The sequence below is a fragment of the Pantherophis guttatus genome, chromosome 1 (genome assembly GCF_059756535.1).
Source record: "Pantherophis guttatus breed Tessera chromosome 1, ASM5975653v1, whole genome shotgun sequence".
Taxonomy (NCBI): domain Eukaryota; kingdom Metazoa; phylum Chordata; class Lepidosauria; order Squamata; family Colubridae; genus Pantherophis; species Pantherophis guttatus.
In genome coordinates, this window is record NC_142063.1 from 88,265,896 (window position 1) to 88,284,300 (window position 18,405).

The 18,405-nt window shown below is 38.4% G+C and overlaps 1 protein-coding gene across 2 annotated transcripts in view; it reads left to right on the plus strand.

The window, feature by feature from the left end:
* The window catches only part of NELL1 (neural EGFL like 1), a 564,211-nt gene that overhangs the window by 224,080 nt on the left and 321,726 nt on the right, over positions 1-18,405 (plus strand). For both annotated transcript variants that reach the window (XM_034417254.3, XM_034417255.3), the window contains exon 11: positions 14,750-14,849. In XM_034417254.3, coding sequence (XP_034273145.2) covers positions 14,750-14,849 — 100 coding nt within the window. The remainder of the gene's footprint in view (positions 1-14,749; positions 14,850-18,405) is intronic.

Genomic DNA, 18,405 nt, shown 5'->3' on the forward strand with positions numbered 1-18,405 from the left:
AGAACAGCGGAGGCACGCAAATCAGCTGAGCCAGAAAGAAGGAAATATAAGACAGGATAGGATGGGGTCAGGTGGCCAGGGCCAGCTTATCGGCAGAAGTACCGGTTTGCTAGAACTGGTCTGAACCGGCAGCAGCCCACCACTGTTGGGGCCAACAATCAGGAGACACTAGGAAATGAAATAGTGAAAAATGAATTATGGATCCTGAAGATGTTACCTAGCCTGGTAACAAAACGTTTGGAAACCAACCCACAAGCTCGGAGAACAAACCTTCACCCTCACACTAGGAAATAATAGAACTACAGGCTAGACTGGGAAATCGGGAGAAAAAAAGAATGTAAAAGGAAGTTGCAGCCAGCTATTTTGGAGTTACTACTAAGAAAATTAGGTGGAAATCCCTGAAATCTCCAGGAGTTGAGCTTGACTTGAAGAAAACTTTATTATTAAGTAAACTTGAGTTCTTCAACAAGATTCACAAGAGTAGTCATTCTTTAAAAAATTTGCCCACAAATTTGATGAGACAATGTGAAACTCTCAACATGAGATTATATTAGGTTTAGGACTGAAGTATGGGTTGGATTGGTGTATATTCTGTCAATTTCCTTTAGGAAAGGAATTTCTATGGTAGGTGTGCAGGAAGCCCTCAATTTTAAAAAATGGCAGGAAAGGTAGGTTTGTAAATGACCACCTTCTGCTATTCTTTGGCTTCAATGTCTTATTATACAGAAAACATGCTATTTCTTTTAACTTCCATTTATAAAGGTATCTATCATAGTCTTTTTAAAGATCGCAATCTAAAAATAATGGGAGAAAAAGGATTTTAACTGGTGAAAGTAATGGGGAAAACTTTTCATTAGTTGAAAAAAAGGAAGCAAAGCTGCTTAAAATTCATTAAAGCTACCTCCGGTTGCAGAACCGCCAATTTCACTCGGCTATAAAAATTACAGTAACTTAGAAACTAGAGAAAGCTACATTTATCCTCTCTGCTTGATCTCCTTGGATTTGTAATAACGGACACTGCCTTTATCACATATTAGCCCTGAGCAGGTAAGCAATGGAAATGAGCATCCATTTTAATTAAATAACAATTAATGCAACAATTAACCTAAAAATAAGAAAAGAATAAAAAGTCAATTAGAACATTAAGCAGGAAATGAGAGGGAAATAAATGTATTTAGAAACTTTAAATCGAAGAAAGGGTTATGGACCAAATGTGTGCATATGGTTGTGAAAAAAAGTGGCATAGGGCTGAAAAATCAAAGTGGATGTTTAATAAGCAAACAAATTTTAGGAAAGAGTGAAAAACAACAGAAATAAAACAAAAGGAGGTTGTTAAGTAGGAGAAAGATGATAGATAGATTTAGAAGTTTTAAAATTTCACATGAAACAATAGAAGAAATCAGTGAACAATGAAAAAAGAAGCTGAAGGAGAGGAAATGAGAAGAAAAGAGGAACTGAGATCAAAGAACAGAGAATCCTAAAGTCAGAAAGGATAATTAGATCTTTGAGCCCAATGTGTTGCTTAGAGAAAGAATTGAAATTAATGTACTATTCATGGATAGTTTTGTAGCATGTGCTTAATACAGCCAATACGGATGATCTTATCACCTTTCTGTGCAAATAGTCCCACCATAAAACTTTCCTAATTGGAAATGTACTTTGTTGTTGTCCCAAAGATGCTTTTTTCAAGAGGCAACTGGACTTTCTGGTTGCCTCTTGGAAGAAAAAAAAAACACATCTTTGAGACAACCATGACCTGGATGGTTGAGAATCTCCATAGACGTATTGTTGTTCTTATTGTTTTTGTTATCTGCCCCATAACCTGAATTCTATTATTTTGTACTATGATATGATGGGGAACAGACCTTGGCCCTTCTTGTGACATCCTTTCAGATACAGGCAGTCTTTGACTTATGACAGTTCATTTAATGACCTTTCGAAGTTACAACAGCACTGAAAAAGTGACTTATGACCATTTTTTACACTTACGACCGTTGCAGCATTCCCCATGGTCACGGAATTTCTATGCAGATACTTGACAGCTGATTCCTTTTAGGATGGTTGCATTGTCCCGGGGTCATGTGATCACCTTTTGTGACCTTCTGACAAGCAAAGTCCATGGGGAAGATTCACTTAACAACTGTGTTACTAATTTAACAACTACAGTGATTCACTTAACAAATGTGGCAAGAAAAGTCATAAAATGGGGTAAAATTCACTTAACAAATTTCTCACTTAGCAACATAAAATCTGGGCTCAATTGTAGTCATAAATCAAGGACTACCTGTACTTTAAGATTGCTCTTATATCTCTGTAAACATCTCTATTAAAACCCAGCGTCTGCAGTTTCTTCATTCCCCTTATTTTGCTGAAGTTTACACTTTTCTGATCATCCTTGTTTTTCTTTCCTGGATCTTTTCAAATTCATCAGAGTGAATCTTAAAGTATGGTGTCTCGAATTGGACATAAGACTTGAGGTGGAGCGTAGACAGAATCAAATGGAATGGTTGATTCCCACAATTAGGAAAGTACAAATCTATAATGCAGGCCAAAACTGAACCAACCATTTCTATAGATATAGCACACCGCTATACCCAGTTTGTAATCAAATAGTGTCTTAAAATCTTTTTCTTAAGTACTATTACTAGGTATCTCCCCATATTTTATTTTTACTTTCTAAGTGAAAAACTTATTTTCTCAGTTAATCCAATAGGTTTAGAAAAGATTTAACCGGGACAAAGAAAGACTAATATAGTAAGCCAAGCATGACTTTAATCAAAGCGAAATAAATATATTTTTATTTAACTTACATTTAGAAATAAAGAGATAAAACCTAAAAACGAGTAGTGTTAATTAAGGAGTAGAAAAGAAAGCTCTATTTTTCCTTATGTAGAATAGTTAAAAATAGTTAAAATGATTAAGAAACTAACCTTAGAATTAAGAAACTAATGTTTTCGAAAACAGTCAATTCTTTCTATATTTTGTGCTTAGATATTGTTTCAGATCTGATCGTTATTATTTAGATGCAAATAATTCAGTTCAATTTGATTTACAACTTGCTTTAAAAAACAGAATCTAGCATGAAGTAAAAGGATACCACCTTCATGTTCATTTACAAGAATCCATTTAGATCCTATCTAACCCATAAAAGTTTCCTTCAATAATAGTAATAGTAGTAGTAGTAATACCAGGAGTATTAACATGTGAGTGCAGCAAAATCGCACAAACTGATTACAAAGCTAGGCATGACCGAGTTGCTAAATTAATCCACTGGTCATTATGTAAAAAAATATGATTTACCTGTATCCAGAAAGTCATGGGAACATAAAGTGGAAAAAGTTATAGACAATGAGAAGGGGAAGATCTTGTGGGACTTTCGAATACAGACAGATTGTCACTTGGAACACAACACGCCAGATATCACAGTTGTCGAAAACCGAAACATACAATTTATTGACATCGCAGTACCAGGAGATGCCAGAGTCGAAGAAAAAGAACTGGAAAAAATCATGAAATATCGTGACCTGGCCATCGAAACTACACGGCTATAGATGAAACATGCCACAGTGATACCCATTGTCATTGGGGCACTTGGTACCATGTCTAAGAATTTTATAAGATACATCAACAAATTGCAGCTTCCTGCAATAACACCAGCGGAGCTGCAAAAAACTGCCTACTTGGAACATTGTACATCTTAAGAAGGTACTTGGTTGATACCTAGGACACTGGCAGCAACCCATATCAACCAGTAGCACAAGTCAATGTTATTTGTGATGCATTTTTGAATGTTCAGTTGACTGAGTTTCATGTTTAATGAATAAAGTTAATTATTATTATTATTATTATTATTATTATTATTATTATTATTATTATTATTATTTATTTATTTTATTTATTTATTTATTTGATTTGTATACCGCCCTACTCCCGAAGGACTCAGGGCGGTGAACAGCCAACAATAAAATACATAAATACACAAAATTTAAAAACCCGATAAAATCAAATTAAACTTTTTGGCCCAGACAAATTAAAATACCCCAATAATTTAAAAACAGATTAAAATTTACATATTTAAAAAGGGATAATAATAATAATAATAATAATAATAATAATAATAATAATAATAATAATAGTAGTAGTAGTAGTAGTAGTAGTAGTAGTAATAGTAGTAGTAGTAGTAATACCAGGAGATGCCAGAGTCGAAGAAAAAGAACTGGAAAAAATCACAAAATATTGCGACCTGGCCATCGAAACTACACGGCTATAGATGAAACATGTAATAGTGATACCTATTGTCATTGGGGCACTTGGTACCATGTTCAAGAATTTTACAAAATACATCAAGAAATTCAGCTTCCTGCAATAACACCAGTGGAACTGCAAAAAACTGTGCTACTCAGAATATAATATATTTTATATCTAGGACACTGCATTAGTGGCATTAACCCATTAGTACCAGTCACTTGTATTTGTGACACATTTTTAAATGTTCAGTTGACTGAGTTTCATGAAAGAGATAATACTAATAATACTACTACTAATACTAATACTACTACTAATACTAATATTACTACTAATACTAATAATAAATAATAATAATAATGCATACAAAACCATAGGCTAACGTTTTGTTTGCAAAGGTGTCCTCTTGATCAGGAAAATAAAAATAAAAGCAATACTAACATCTTGGAGAGCCAGGTATGGTAGTCAGTTTTAGCCATTTGCCATTTGTTCATGTGGTATTTGATAAATGACCACCTGGACAACTGCTGTGTGATAGTAGTTGCACAAAGCACTCAATATTCCAGATATGTCTACTAGCCCCAAAGGGTTATCTCTTTCTGCACTAACAATGCAGACAGAAATCAATGCCATTTGTAATGACTGTAATAGAATTAATCCATACTATTCTGGATTAGAGCAAATGGTTTTATTGATTTCTAAGTGGAAATGAATAAAGCACCAGAGTGTATTATTTATTTCATTTCATTCTATTTTAAAACACAGCGGAGCTGGATTTTGGACAGCGCATATCCTAGAAAGAGATGCAGTTATAGAGCACTATATCAGGGGTCTGCAACCTTAAACACTCAAAAAGCCATTTGGACCCGTTTCCCACAGAAAAGAAATCACTGGGAGCCACAAAACCTGGGTGGGCATGGCCAACATGATGTCACTCACTCCCACCTAGTCACATGACATCCCCCCCAGCCATGTTTACCCAGGTTTTGTGTCTGCTGGTGTTTTCTGTGGGAAAGAGGTATCTCTCTCTGTCTCTGTCTCTCTCTCTGTCTCTCTCTCTGTCTCTCTCTCTCTCTCCTTGTTTCTCCCTCTTTCATGTCGCTTTCTCTCATCTCTCTCTCCCTCCCTCCCTCCCTCCCTCCCTCCCTCCCTCTCTCTCTCTCTCTCTCTCTCTCTCTCACAGGCAAGAGTTGTTGGTGGTTTTTTTTTGCTGATGTTGTTCTTTTTTCTTCTTTGGTGCTTTTTATTTTATTTAAATCAAGAGTCATTTCAAATGCCCAGATAAATGAGGCTCTTTCATCCCCCTGCTGTGGCTCCTTGTCAGCTGAACCAACCACTGGCTGGCCATGTCCCTTGCCCTTCCCTCCCAGTCACTCCTCGCCTGGCCTGAAAAAGTAAGAGCGACAGAGGGCAATGGAGACTCACTCCATATTCCAGAGCGGGAGCGAAGCACTCAGTAGTGAAATCCAATTTTTTTTACTACCGGTTCTATGGGCATGGCTTGATGGGCATGGTGTGGCTTGGTGGGTGTGGCAGGGGAAGGATATTGCAAAATCTCCATTCCCATCCCACTCCAGGGGAAGAATACTGCAAATTTCCCATTCCTACCACACTCTGGGACCAGCCAGAGGTAGTATTTGCCAGTTCTCCGAACTGCTCAAAATTTCCACTACTGGTTCTCCAGAACCTGTCAGAACCTGCTGGATTTCACCACTGGAAATACCCCTGTACTTTTTCTGGCCCTTGTTGGTGCTGCACACACCTTGGTTGCTTGTGGAGATGTACAACTTGGTCTCTGCCGCGAGACACTTGCTCGGCCTGGCTGCAGCCGACGCCCCTACTGTTGCCACCTCCATAGCCTGCCCGCTGCTCTCACAGCACCTTGCACAGTACAGTTAATTTTAGCATGCTTCACAATGGGGGAGACCGTGTCCCCTTCTCCTGGAGCCCATTACAATGTAGCGCATCATTGTATTTTTCGTATGTTATTTCAGCTATTTTCTTTTTGAAGGAGATTGACAACTATAACTCCACATTGTATTTGCCAGTCTTAAACACGCGTCATAATTTAGGCCAGTCCAATAATACATATTGCTATTCCAAATATCTCTTGATGTCTCGAGGTTCTTTTATTCTAGGAGAGCCCATTGTACTGAGTTGTGCCTGAATGTGTTTGTTTGTTTGTTTAATTTATTTGCTTTTCCCATCTTGCCTATAGTATATAATCACAGAATACCAGAGTTGGAAGGGACCTTGGAGGTCTTCTAGTCCAACCCCCTGGTTGAGCAAGACCATTTCAGACAAATAGCTGTCCAGTTTCTTTTTGGAAGCCTCCAGTGATGGAGCATCCACAACTTCTGAAGGCAAGCCATTCCATTGATTGATTGATTGATCTCACCATTAGGAAATTCCTTCTTAGTTATAGGCTGCTTCTCTCTTTGGATAGTTTCTATCCATTATTTCTTGTCTTGCCTTCTGATGCTTTGCAACATAGGTTGAACCCCTCATCTTTGTAGGAGCCCCTCAAATATTAGAACACTGCTATCATGTCTTGCCTAATCATCTTTTCACTAGGCTAGACATACCCAATTCCTGCAATTGTTCTTTGTATGTTTTAACTTCCAGCCAATCATCCTTGTTGCTTTTCTCTGCATTCTTTCCAGAGTCTCAATGTCTTTTTAAAATGTGGTGACCAGAACTAGATGCAATATTCCAAGTGTGGAACAGTATGGAACTAGAAATGGATGCAATATTCCAAATATATGATCCATATATCTCCATTTTCTTTGTTTAATAGTCTTCTGAGGGTCCTTTTTCCTGTGCCATTACTACAACTTTGAGATTTGATTTTTTTAATGATTCTCAAGATTTGCCTTAAAAGCCGCATTTTGAAGGTTTTCATCCTGTTGTTATCCTTTTTGTATATTGCCTTGTTTCAGAGTTATAAAGGAGACTTAATTAGACATAGAATTTGGCTACTCTTATCCTTAGTTTTTAGTCTGTTTCCTTTGAAGTCAGAATATTCTTCATGTCTAAAAACATTTTCTTGGTAATTTCTATTCACATTTTTATTTCACCATTTTCTCCATGTTCTGTTACTAAGTGTCCAAGATAGACAGAATGCTTGGCTTTGAGAAGGGAGCATCACTGACCACTATTTTTGGAGAGCTCTTTTTCTCCAAGATTATCATCACTTTTTTTTTGATTAAACTATAATCCATACTTTTCACTTGTTTATGTTTTATAAATTAGAAGCTGCAAGTTCTCTGCTTTTTATGCCAGGAGCATTGTATTATAATCCCTATCGTAAATTCGTTATTTTCATAGTACCTATTGACAGAGTTGGTGCAGTGTTTGGTTCATTAAATATTTCATCAGTATACATGTTGAAAAGGAGCTGTGATAGGATACATTCTTGGTGCATTCCTTTTTGGATTGAAAAGTCTTTTGAAAAATCTCTTTCAGTCTTAAAAGAAGAAGTTTACTCCCAGTACAGATTCATTATCATTCTAATGTCTTTGTCATCCATCCCAATTTGCTCCAAAGTTTTGATCAACATTTCATGAATAACAGAATCAAAGGCTTTTCAGTAATCGACAAAGCATAAAGAGATGCCTTTTTGTTTTTTAAAAAACTATCTTGATTCTTGTTTTCTGGTTTAAAATGCCTTCCCTAGTGGTACTATTTCATAAATGTGCTCTGAACTTCACTTATGGCATTGTTGAACTATCCTGCATTTCTTAAGAAATTAACTTTGAATAACATTTTTTGCTGCTTGTCTGATAAGACTAATGGGATTCTGTGTTCAGTTCTTGCTTTCCTAGGAATTGAAATAAAAATTGATTGTTTAGAGTCTTTTAGCAAATAGTTTTTTTTAAAAAAACTTTTTTCCTCTTTTCCATCATTGCTGAAAAAATTTCTATTATCCAAACTTCCTTCGTTTTGCTTCTTACCTTTAGTTAGTTACTTTCTGCACTTTTTAAGTGCATTCACTGCCTGAATAACATTGACTGTTTTTCCACACTAACAGTTTGGTCTGTATTATCTTCTTCAAAATATTGTAAAACCTATTTTCAATGTTTTTCTTTAAAGTGTATTTTTACCCTGTTTCCCCCCAAATAAGACATCCCCTGATAATAAGCCCAATCGGGCTTTTGAGCGCATGATAATAAGACCGCTTATTTCAGGATTCAAAAAAATATAAAACAGGGTCTTATTTTCGGGGAAACACGGTACATATTTCCAAATTTTTCTTGGAAATGTTCTATTTTGTTCTCTGATGTTCTTTGTTTTTAAAATAAAATACAGAATTTAATATAACAAGGTTGTAGTTGGAATAAATGTTTATATCAAGACATGTCTTAATAGAATTCTTAAATCTATCTTTTATCATAACACAGTCGTTTGGTTCCTTGTTGCATCTTTTGAATTTTTTTCAAGTACATAATCTTCTTTCTAGTTGCTGGAACATGGAACTAAGTATGGAACGGTTCAAACCTTTCAAAGAATAGAAAGATTTAGGCTCCTCTAAGTATTATCAAATCAGTAGTGGGTTCCACTTATCTTTGCTACCGGTTCGGAATCAGGAGTGCACACACGTGCGCTCGCTTTGCTCATGTGTGATGCTTCTGCGCATGCACAGAACTTTTTGCGCATGCACAAAGCATCTGTGATGATGTTCGGGTGGGTGGGCAGAGCCTCCCGCCGCCGTCACTACTGGTTCGCCTGAACCGGGGCGAACCAGTAGAAATCCACCACTTATCTAATTCCTTGGCCACTGTCATTTCTTATACCTTAGACCATTTTTACTTTACAGATAGATATTTTCTGAACCTACTTTCACATTTAGATGTCCCATAATAATTACGTTCATAGACTCTGCTTCTTGTATTGTTTCATAAAAACTCTTCTTGATTTGAGTGATTTCCTATTGAGATAATAAACTACAGATTACAAATCTATAATATTACTACAGTGAAAGGTTTGGCATCAATTTTGGTCATGATTATTTTGTCATTTAGTGGCTATAAGCCAATCACTGCTAACACAATGTTTCTTTTCATGGTAGTATCAGTGCTGTTTGTATGGGAAATACAGCTGGAATAGATCATGGTACATTTGTCCTGCTTTTGTATGCTGTACTCTGCAATGTCTACTTTCAAGGCAACAATTTCTTGTAGGACATTATTAGTGTTTCAAGATTGGTGAAGGATTCTGACATTGCAAATGATTGTTTTTAAAAGATTCATTCTGGTTTTCAAAATACCTATCAGAATATATGAAGGAATCCTCTCTTCAACATTTAAGATTCCATTTGCAGCACCTATCTTACAACCACCATTTTCAGACTCTTTTCTGTACCTCTGTAATTCTGTAAATTTCAGGCACTCAACTATGCTCTCTATTCTGTTCCTGCTGTTGTTTCATGATCGATAACAGGGGGAAAAAAGATATAGTGAGGGCCCAACCTTTTAACATTTCATGCCACTGACCAAATCAGGTTCATTCTTCTGTCCTTAGGGAGGCTTTCTCATTCCCAGAGCCAAACAAGGGTTCATCCACATGAGCTGCCATGGAACACATGTTTTGCTGTTTCTTCCAGGTTGTCTGTTGATCTTCATAGATGTCCATGAGAATATTCCAGGGAGCATAGGAAAGTCAGGGGCTTCATTTGTCCCCCAGTGCATGTTTTCTCAGGTTTTCGCGGGTGTTTGTATGTAGGTCTTTGGTTATTCGGGTCTTCTCCCACGTAAAATTGGAAGTGTCTTGGCGACATTTCGACGAAGTCTCATTCGTCATCTTCAGGCTGGTGTTCTCGGCTTCGTGCTTCCAGGAGCAATGTGAGATCGCAGCTGTCTCTTCCTTTTAACTGCTAGTGGGGGTGTGAGCTGATTGGGTGGGAACTTGGCTGTGTTCTGATTGGGTGGAGGTGTGTACTGATTGATTAGGGGCTTGGCTGTGCTCTGATTGGATTGGGGGTTGGTTGTGCTCTGATTGGCTGGGGGTGTGTTCTGTTTGGGTGGGGGCTTGGTTGTGCTCAGCTTAGTCTGAGTTGCAGGGGGATTTGAGCTGGTGAGCTGCGTTGTTGTTGTTTGGCTTCGTGTTTGTGGCCATGCGAGCTCTTCATGGTGGGTGTCAGTCTGCTTCATGTATGGATTGGAGGGGTTTAAAGTGGCTAATGATGCAGCTGCGGTCTGGCTTCTGGTCCTTGGTCGTGGCTCATATATATATATATATACTCACACTAAAAAAAAGTTTAGGATTGCCATTAGCCTTTTCTATTAGAGGTTGCCCTGATCTATCGAACTGTGCAGTTTGGGTTGTATAGCATTGCATAATAAAAAACATAGTTATAGGAATTCTCCTGATTTTCCAAATACAAAATATATGCTCATCTATTGTTAGTTTGTGCTGCATGCATGTTTGTTACCTGCCTTCACTTCTACATGACAGTGTGCATAACATATTGTATGTGTCTTCTTCTTCTTGAACCATATCCATCATTGGATGTTGGCGATCTTATTTTTATCAACAGCCACATGAATAAGTGCTGTTGAGTTTTATCCAAACTAGTCCCTTAGATTTTGAAGCCATGATGTTCTTTTTCTGCCTGGACCTCATTTCCCTTCAATCTTTCCTTGGAGGATTAAGTGAAGTATACTGTATTTTTCTGGGTGTCGCATCACATGTCCAAAATATTCTAACTTCCGCTTTTTTATGGTTTAATGATTTCCCTTGGCTTTCCCATTGTATGCGTACACTATAATATATACCTGATTGTTATGCTAGCAATACTGCTGACTTCAGGAAGTTCATTTATCATCTTTTTGCCCCAGCTGAATTTTTCTCCAGCTTAAGTCAGAATTCATTTAATATTTCTGAGTCCTGTAGGGATGTGAAAGCTCAATGAATTGTTTTTCTTTTGAAAGTCTTATCATCAAGAATGTAATAAGATAATTGAATTTGGAGTTGGAGTGACATAAATTGAGCTACTCACCTGAACTTTGAGGGGAATAGCTTGATTATTCAGCCCAAAATTGAACTGAGCCCAGATGGGTTCATTCTTTATATCTAATCTGCTTCATTGATTTCAGTGTTTACACATTGCGCTGAACACACTAATCCATATTATGTTAGTTATAACAAAGCATCTGAAAAAAAAATCATTTCCAAATTTTGCAAATATAAAATTGGAATAGTCATATCAAATATGTAACAATATTTGAGAAACCTAAAATGGTTGGAGGCTTCAGGCATGTTTAATTTAGTGATGAGAAGATACAGTAGTTGTCTACAAATATCTGAAGAGCTGCATGTAGAGTTCAGGATGGAATTGTTCAGAGTTGTTCCAGGAGAAAAGAGAGTGGGTTTTAATTACAAGAAAGTAGATTTTGATTGGACAACAGGAAAAATGTCCTTATGGCAAAAGCTGTTCAACATTGGAACAGATGGCCTTAGGACTATCATTTGCTGGAGAAGATGGACTCTGCTTGACTGTAAACATTTAAGCAGAGACTATAATAGTGGATTGGAATATATCCTCTGCTTTCCTGGCTGTATATTCCATAATTAAAAGAAATTTAGAACACAGTTGGAGAATATACAGGGAAATATAAATGATTAAGAAACTGTGAACTAATGATGAAATAAATAAAGAACATACATATGCACAAGTCTTCAAGAGGCAGTATCAGGGGTGAAATGCTCCTGGTTCGGACCGGATCACCCGATCCGATAGCGATGGCGGCGGGTGGTTCAGAGAACCGGTAGCAAAAATCCCTGCGGCCCCCCCCCCCACCATGCCCAGCTGAGCCGCACAATCATCAGAGGATTTTTTTTTTAACTTTTAAGAGCATTTTTTCTACAACTTCTTCCGCCGAAAAAATGCTTTTAAAAGTAAAAAAAAAAAAAAAAAGCCTCTGATGATCATGCAGCTCAGCTGGGATTGTCAGAGACTTTTCAAAGTATTTTTTTTCTGCAACCTCTTCCAGGGAAGAAGTGGTTAAAAAAATGCTTTGAAAAGGCTCTGCTGATCAGGCAACACAGCTGGGATCGTCAGAGCTTTTTGAAAGCATTTTTAACCACCTCTACCCCGGAAGAGGTTGCAGAAAAAAATGCTTTAAGTCTCTCTGATGATCTCAGCTGTGTTGCCTGATCAGCAGAGCCTTTTCAAAGCATTTTTTAAACCACCTCTTCCGCTGAAGAGGTTGCAGAAAAAAATGCTTTGTAAGTCTCTCTGACGATCAGGCAACTCAGTTGGGATCATCAGAGAGACTTTTAAAGCATGTTTTTCTGCAACCTCTTCAGCGGAAGAGGTGGTTAAAAAAATGCTTTGAAAAGGCTCTGACGATCCCAGCTGTATTGCCTGATCGGCAGAGCCTTTTCAAAGCATTTTTTTGCATTTGCAGAAAAAATGCTTTGAAACTTTTTTTTTAAAAGTTGGCCACACCCACCCAGTCACATTATCCCCACCACCACCAAGCCACGACCACAGAATCGGTAGTAATAAATTTTACATTTCACCCCTGGGCAGTATGCCAATGATGGTTTGGGGCCAGACACATTTCAACCCAAGTATTGAACTTCTCTTAATTATGGAGCATTGATTAGTCTTTTCAGAAAAATGTAACCATTATGTTTAGCGTTTATTATATTATTTATATATTAGACAATAAATATATCATGAAATAATTATTCATTACATTAATTTATATTTCACCAAATTCCTGTTGGCTGCTTGATGCAAACTTGGTTTGACATAATTTATATCGCATTCTTTAATGTTTTACAGAATTAGATTTTAGGACTTTCTGGTTTATTTTTATTTTTAATATTTTAGACCACATGAGGCCAAAAATATGTAAAATTTTCTCTCTAACTGAATAATTTTCCTTTCGTTATCCTCTTTTTGTTTGCAAAATAAATGGAATCTAATGAATCCTAGTTAGCCTTTCAGTTTGAAGTGTTTTCAGTTTTAAACTTTTAAAAATAAAACTTCGGCTTATTGTCTTTGTGCTAAAATAATTGAAAATACTTAGACATTTGCAAAAATAGATCGTTTGTGCAGAGATATGGATGGAATTCATAGCCATAATGAACAGAATTACATGAATTATACTATTAGTGACACAAATGCTTCATTATGAACAAGCTGATCAAAATGAGAAACAGATTTTGGCTTCCAAGTGTTACTGTTTTTCTAGTTGCCTGGTCATGTCTTAAAGAGATAGCTATATTTCAAAGGATTCTGCAGCACTTCAGATTCGTTTTGTCTTTTTCTGAGATTGTGTATCTGTCCTCTACATCTGCTGCATGTTCCCTGGAAAGACCCATACTTTAAAGGAGATCAGAGTTGCAAAAATGGGTAACATTCATGCTCTGAATTAATTCTTTTTAGAATACAGTCTGAAAGAAATGCTAACATTTAAGATCCCTGAATCAATAGAAAAAGGCTGTCTTTTTTCATTTCAGCTTTTAAAAAGTAGACATTGCATTATGGGCATTGGGGTTTTTTTTTTGCATTTTTTGTAGTGTGTACAGAGTTCCATTGTTGTATTTACTGATATATTTTTTTTTTACATTTATATAGTCCCCCTTCTCACCAAAGCAACTCTAGGTGATAAATAACATTTCAAAGTAAAAACAATATTATAGCTAATTAAACACTCAACACAACATCCAAGAAAAATGACAGCTTGGAATATAGAAAATCACCAAACAATATCAACCATATGGGCTTCACTCATTTCGCATGACTGGGCGAATAGCAGGTCTTCAGCATTTTATGGATGACCAGCAGGGTTAGGACTAATTTGATCTCAGGTGATAAGGTTTTCTGGAGATCAGGTGCCAGGACAAGAAGACAAGCTTCCTAGACCCCACAAACTATCTTCTTTAATTGACAAAACCCAACATACACTTCCTATTGGACTGAACAAGATAGGTAGAAGCCACTAAAGGAAGACTAATGATTGGTTTGTGACTCATATAATAAAATGTATGCATGAACTGTATAGATTGAAGAATGCCAAATTTCTAGATTCTGAATTTTGCAATAGATTAAAATGAAGTCATAGATTGAAGCTCAAATTTAGGACTAAGACCATTTCAGTAATAAATGAAATAAATAATAATAATAAAAGCCATTAGGATCATAATCAACAAATAATAGGAGACTGATTCATGAAAATAGTTAAATGGAATATAGAAAATATAATAAGCTATGCACTCTTTAATTTAAGAATAATGCTGTTTTTAATGGGAATGCTGTGTCAATGCTGTTTTATTTGTGAATACAAATGTCAAAGTAGAATAACTTTTTGGTTATTCTTTGGTTATTTGTGTGAAATGTATTTAACTTATGAAATGTGTCTGACAGTTTGCAATGTTGTTGGTAAATAACATTCATGCTATATAACTATAACTAGCTATAAAATATAAAAAGAAGTATGAGCCGACTCTGTCACTTTCATTTTTATCAATTATAATCATTGTTTATTTCCAGAATGGAATTTTAATAAAAGTAACAGAGACCTGTCCTCCATTGAACTGTTCAGAAAAAGACTATGTACTCCCGGAAAATCAGTGCTGCCGTGTTTGTAAAGGTAAGTAGCATGCTGCCTGGATTTTTGACAATTTAAGTGGTTTTTGAGTAGTTCGTTGAGTTTAGAGTGGAAGAATTTTATAGGTTCTATGATGTTTCTGTGAACAGATTTTATTTGTCTAAATTCTAGACGTAGAATCAGACTGCCCAAGTTAGAAAACAACTTTATTATTCCATTTAGAATAAGAAAACAATATAGGAGAACCACATAGACTTCTCAACCTATAGAGCATATACAACTTCGCAGCATTGTCTAAATCACACCACTGAAATTAAGTTACAATATAGCTGAATTGCAGTGATACAAAACTTTAAGCTAGAAGGTGCATTTTATAATGATGATGGCAATGATTTGCCTCCCAAAAGACCTCCTCTACTATTTCTACCCTAATTCTTTAAAATAAGACATGGATTATGTTTAGATAGATTGAAGAGACTGAAGACAGGCTTCAGACAACAACTCTTTATTCAGCAACTATCTACAATCTGGCAGCCAGCCGCTCTGACAGATAGCCCTTTTATAGGAAGCTTCAGGGAAACCAGGCAATCATGTTTGAGTATTTTTCCCACTCAAACAGCGGACCAGAGGAAAAACTTAGGCTGTCAATATCTAACACCCGTCCCCTTCTAGTTGGAGTAATTCACTCTACATACATAGTAATGCTGATAGGTGGGGCGTTTGCTAGATCTACTTGACCTGCATGGCTCAGTTAGCGTGGCGGTAGCGGGCTGAGAGGTTGTGCCTGCTGCTGCCTCTTGTTCTGCCCATGGAAAGTCCTGGAAACTTTCAAGCGGGGCCTTGGATTCTATGGGAACCAGTTCATGGGAGGTGTGTTGCTGGATTCCTGGTTCTTCAGGTGCGTTCTCCGGTTCCATCGGGCTTGAGTCTGCTGAAGGGATTAGAGTTAAATTCCTGTTGTTCAATTTCTAAGTTTTCTTTAGTTTGACTGAGATGGCTACGTAATTGATCTATGTGCTGCCTCCATTGGCGCCCGTCATTAAGCCTAACTATATTTATTTTTATTTTATTTTATTTTTCAATTTATATACCGCCCTTCTCCCTGAGGACTCAGGGCGGTGCACAGCCAGAATTAAAAACATGAAATACAAATATTAAAAACAATTAAAATCTATATAAATTTGGCCCAAAATTTAAAAAACCACAAACCAATTAAACATTTAAAAATTTTAAAAAATTTCTTCCTAAGCCATCCCGGCTTGCTGGAAAAAATGGGTTTTAAGGGCACGGCGGAAGGCACTGAGGTCTTGGATTCTCCTTATCTCTGGGGGCAGCTGATTCCAGAGGGTAGGTGCCCCCACAGAGAAGGCTCTCCCCCGGGGGTCACCAGCCTACATTGTTTGGCTGATGGCACCCTGAGGAGGCCCTCTCTGTGGGAGCGCACGGGTCGCTGGAAGGTCGTCAGTAGCAGCAGGCGGTCTCGAAGATAGCTAGGCCCTATGCCATATATGACTTGGGCCCTGTTAGCTTTTCTATTTTGCCAGGTAGCCATAGGGGTCCTTTGGCAAAGTTTTGTGAGTGAACCAGGTCCCCAATGCTAAAGGACCTGGTGCGGTTTTGCATTTCTGTTGTTGTTTCAGGGGCATAATTTGGGTGAAGGTGGTCTAAGACCGATCGAAGCCGGCGACCCAGGCTTCTTCCTGTGGCCACACTGGATGTTATGTGTTGGTACAGGAGGAATTTGTCTACCCACTCTTGCCAATCTCCTGGTGCCAACCTGCCCAATGCCTCCTTGGCATACCTTAACATCCTTTCAGCCTGCTCATTACTGGCCAGATGAAAGGGTGCTGTGAGGTCATGGTGTATCCCTAGTTCTGCCTGGAAACCTTTAAATTGGGTGGCAGTAAATTGTGGGCGGTTGTCCGATACGAGGACATCAGGCACACCGTGAGTGGCAAATAGTTTATTGAGCACCTTGATTACTGCGTCAACGGTAGTGGTGCCCATCAGGATGATCTCCAGTCACTTGGAGTAGGCATCCACGACTACTAAGAAGGTTTGGCCATGAAAGGGCCCAGCAAAATCGATGTGAACCCTAGACCAGGGGGCTCTAGGGTGATCCCACTCTTGGATGGGTGTCCTAGAGGGAGAGGGCCGTGACTCTTTACAAGGCTGACACCTGGCTACCATTCTTTTATTTCCTGGTCCATATTTGGGCCACCACACAAACTTCGGGCTAGGGCTTTCACCCAGACAATCCCCGGATGTCCCTCATGCAATGTTTTTAGTATAGAATACCTTAGACTTGGAGGTATGATTACCCGGTCTCCCATAGTAAACAACCCCCTGCACCAATATCTCATGTTGTTGAGCCTCAAATGGCTTAAACTCTGCACCAAATGGGCCTTTTGGCCATCCCCTCCATACCCAGTTCAAAAGCATTTTGAATGTAGCATTCTTAGCTGAGTGCATGGCCACAGCAGCAGAAGTCACGAGGCCAGAGTCCAGGCAGTCAGTGAGGAGGATGGGAATGTCCAGAGTTGGCTCATCCAATAAATCTGGCAGGGGACATCTGCTGAGGGCATTGGCATGTCCCAAAGTCTTGCCGGGCTGGTGAAGCAGCTTATAGCAGGAAGCTGACAAGAAAATGGACCACCTCATAAAACGGGGTGACAAAGCCACTGGTGTGGGATGGTCTCCTGCCAAGAGGCCCAAAAAAGGTTTGTGGTCCATAACCAATTCAAAATCCCTCCCAAACAAGTATTTGTGAAACCACTTGACCCCGGCCACCGCATTCAGCACTTCCCTGTCCAGCTGGCTATAGTTTCTCTCTGCATTGGATAGTGTCCTGGAAAAGTAGGTGACTGGGGCCTCGGTCCCATTAGGGAATCAGTGGCTAAGCACAGCCCCCACACCGAAAGGAGAGGCATCACAAACTAGTACCAATGGTAGGGTGTCATTATACTGGATTAAAAAACTGTCAGCAGAAAGGAGGCATTTTACTGCTGAAAAAGCGGTGGTTTCTTTGCACCCCCAGACCCAAAGGCTCTTCTTAGCCAGCAGCTTGTGGAGCGGTTCAGCAACTGTGGCGTTATTTTTCAGGAAAACGCTGAAGTAATTGAGCAAGCCCAGGAAGGCTTGCAATTCAGTCCGGTTCCGTGGAGTGGGGGCTTCCTGAATTGCTCTGACTTTGCTTTGGGTAGGATGGATGCCTTCCCCATTGATTTTGTAACCCAGGAACTCTACTTCGGGGACTCCGATCTGGCATTTGTTGCCCTTGGCTTGGAGCCCTGCAGACCTAAATTTTGACAGCACCTCCCTCAAATGTGAGTGTAGTTGCTGTTCGTCACCAGCAGTAATTAAAACATCATCAAAGTATGGCGCTAACCCATAAATTTTCTGCAATAGCCTTTCCATTACACTCTGGAAAAGTCCCGGGGCAATGCTAATGCCAAATTGTAAACGGTGACATTAGAACGCCCCCCTGAGCGTTACAGTAGTTTGAGCCTACACAGTAGCGCCATCTACAGGCACTGCTGGTAAACCTGCATAAGGTCTAATTTGGCGAAAATTCTCCCCAGCCCAAGGGAATGCAAGA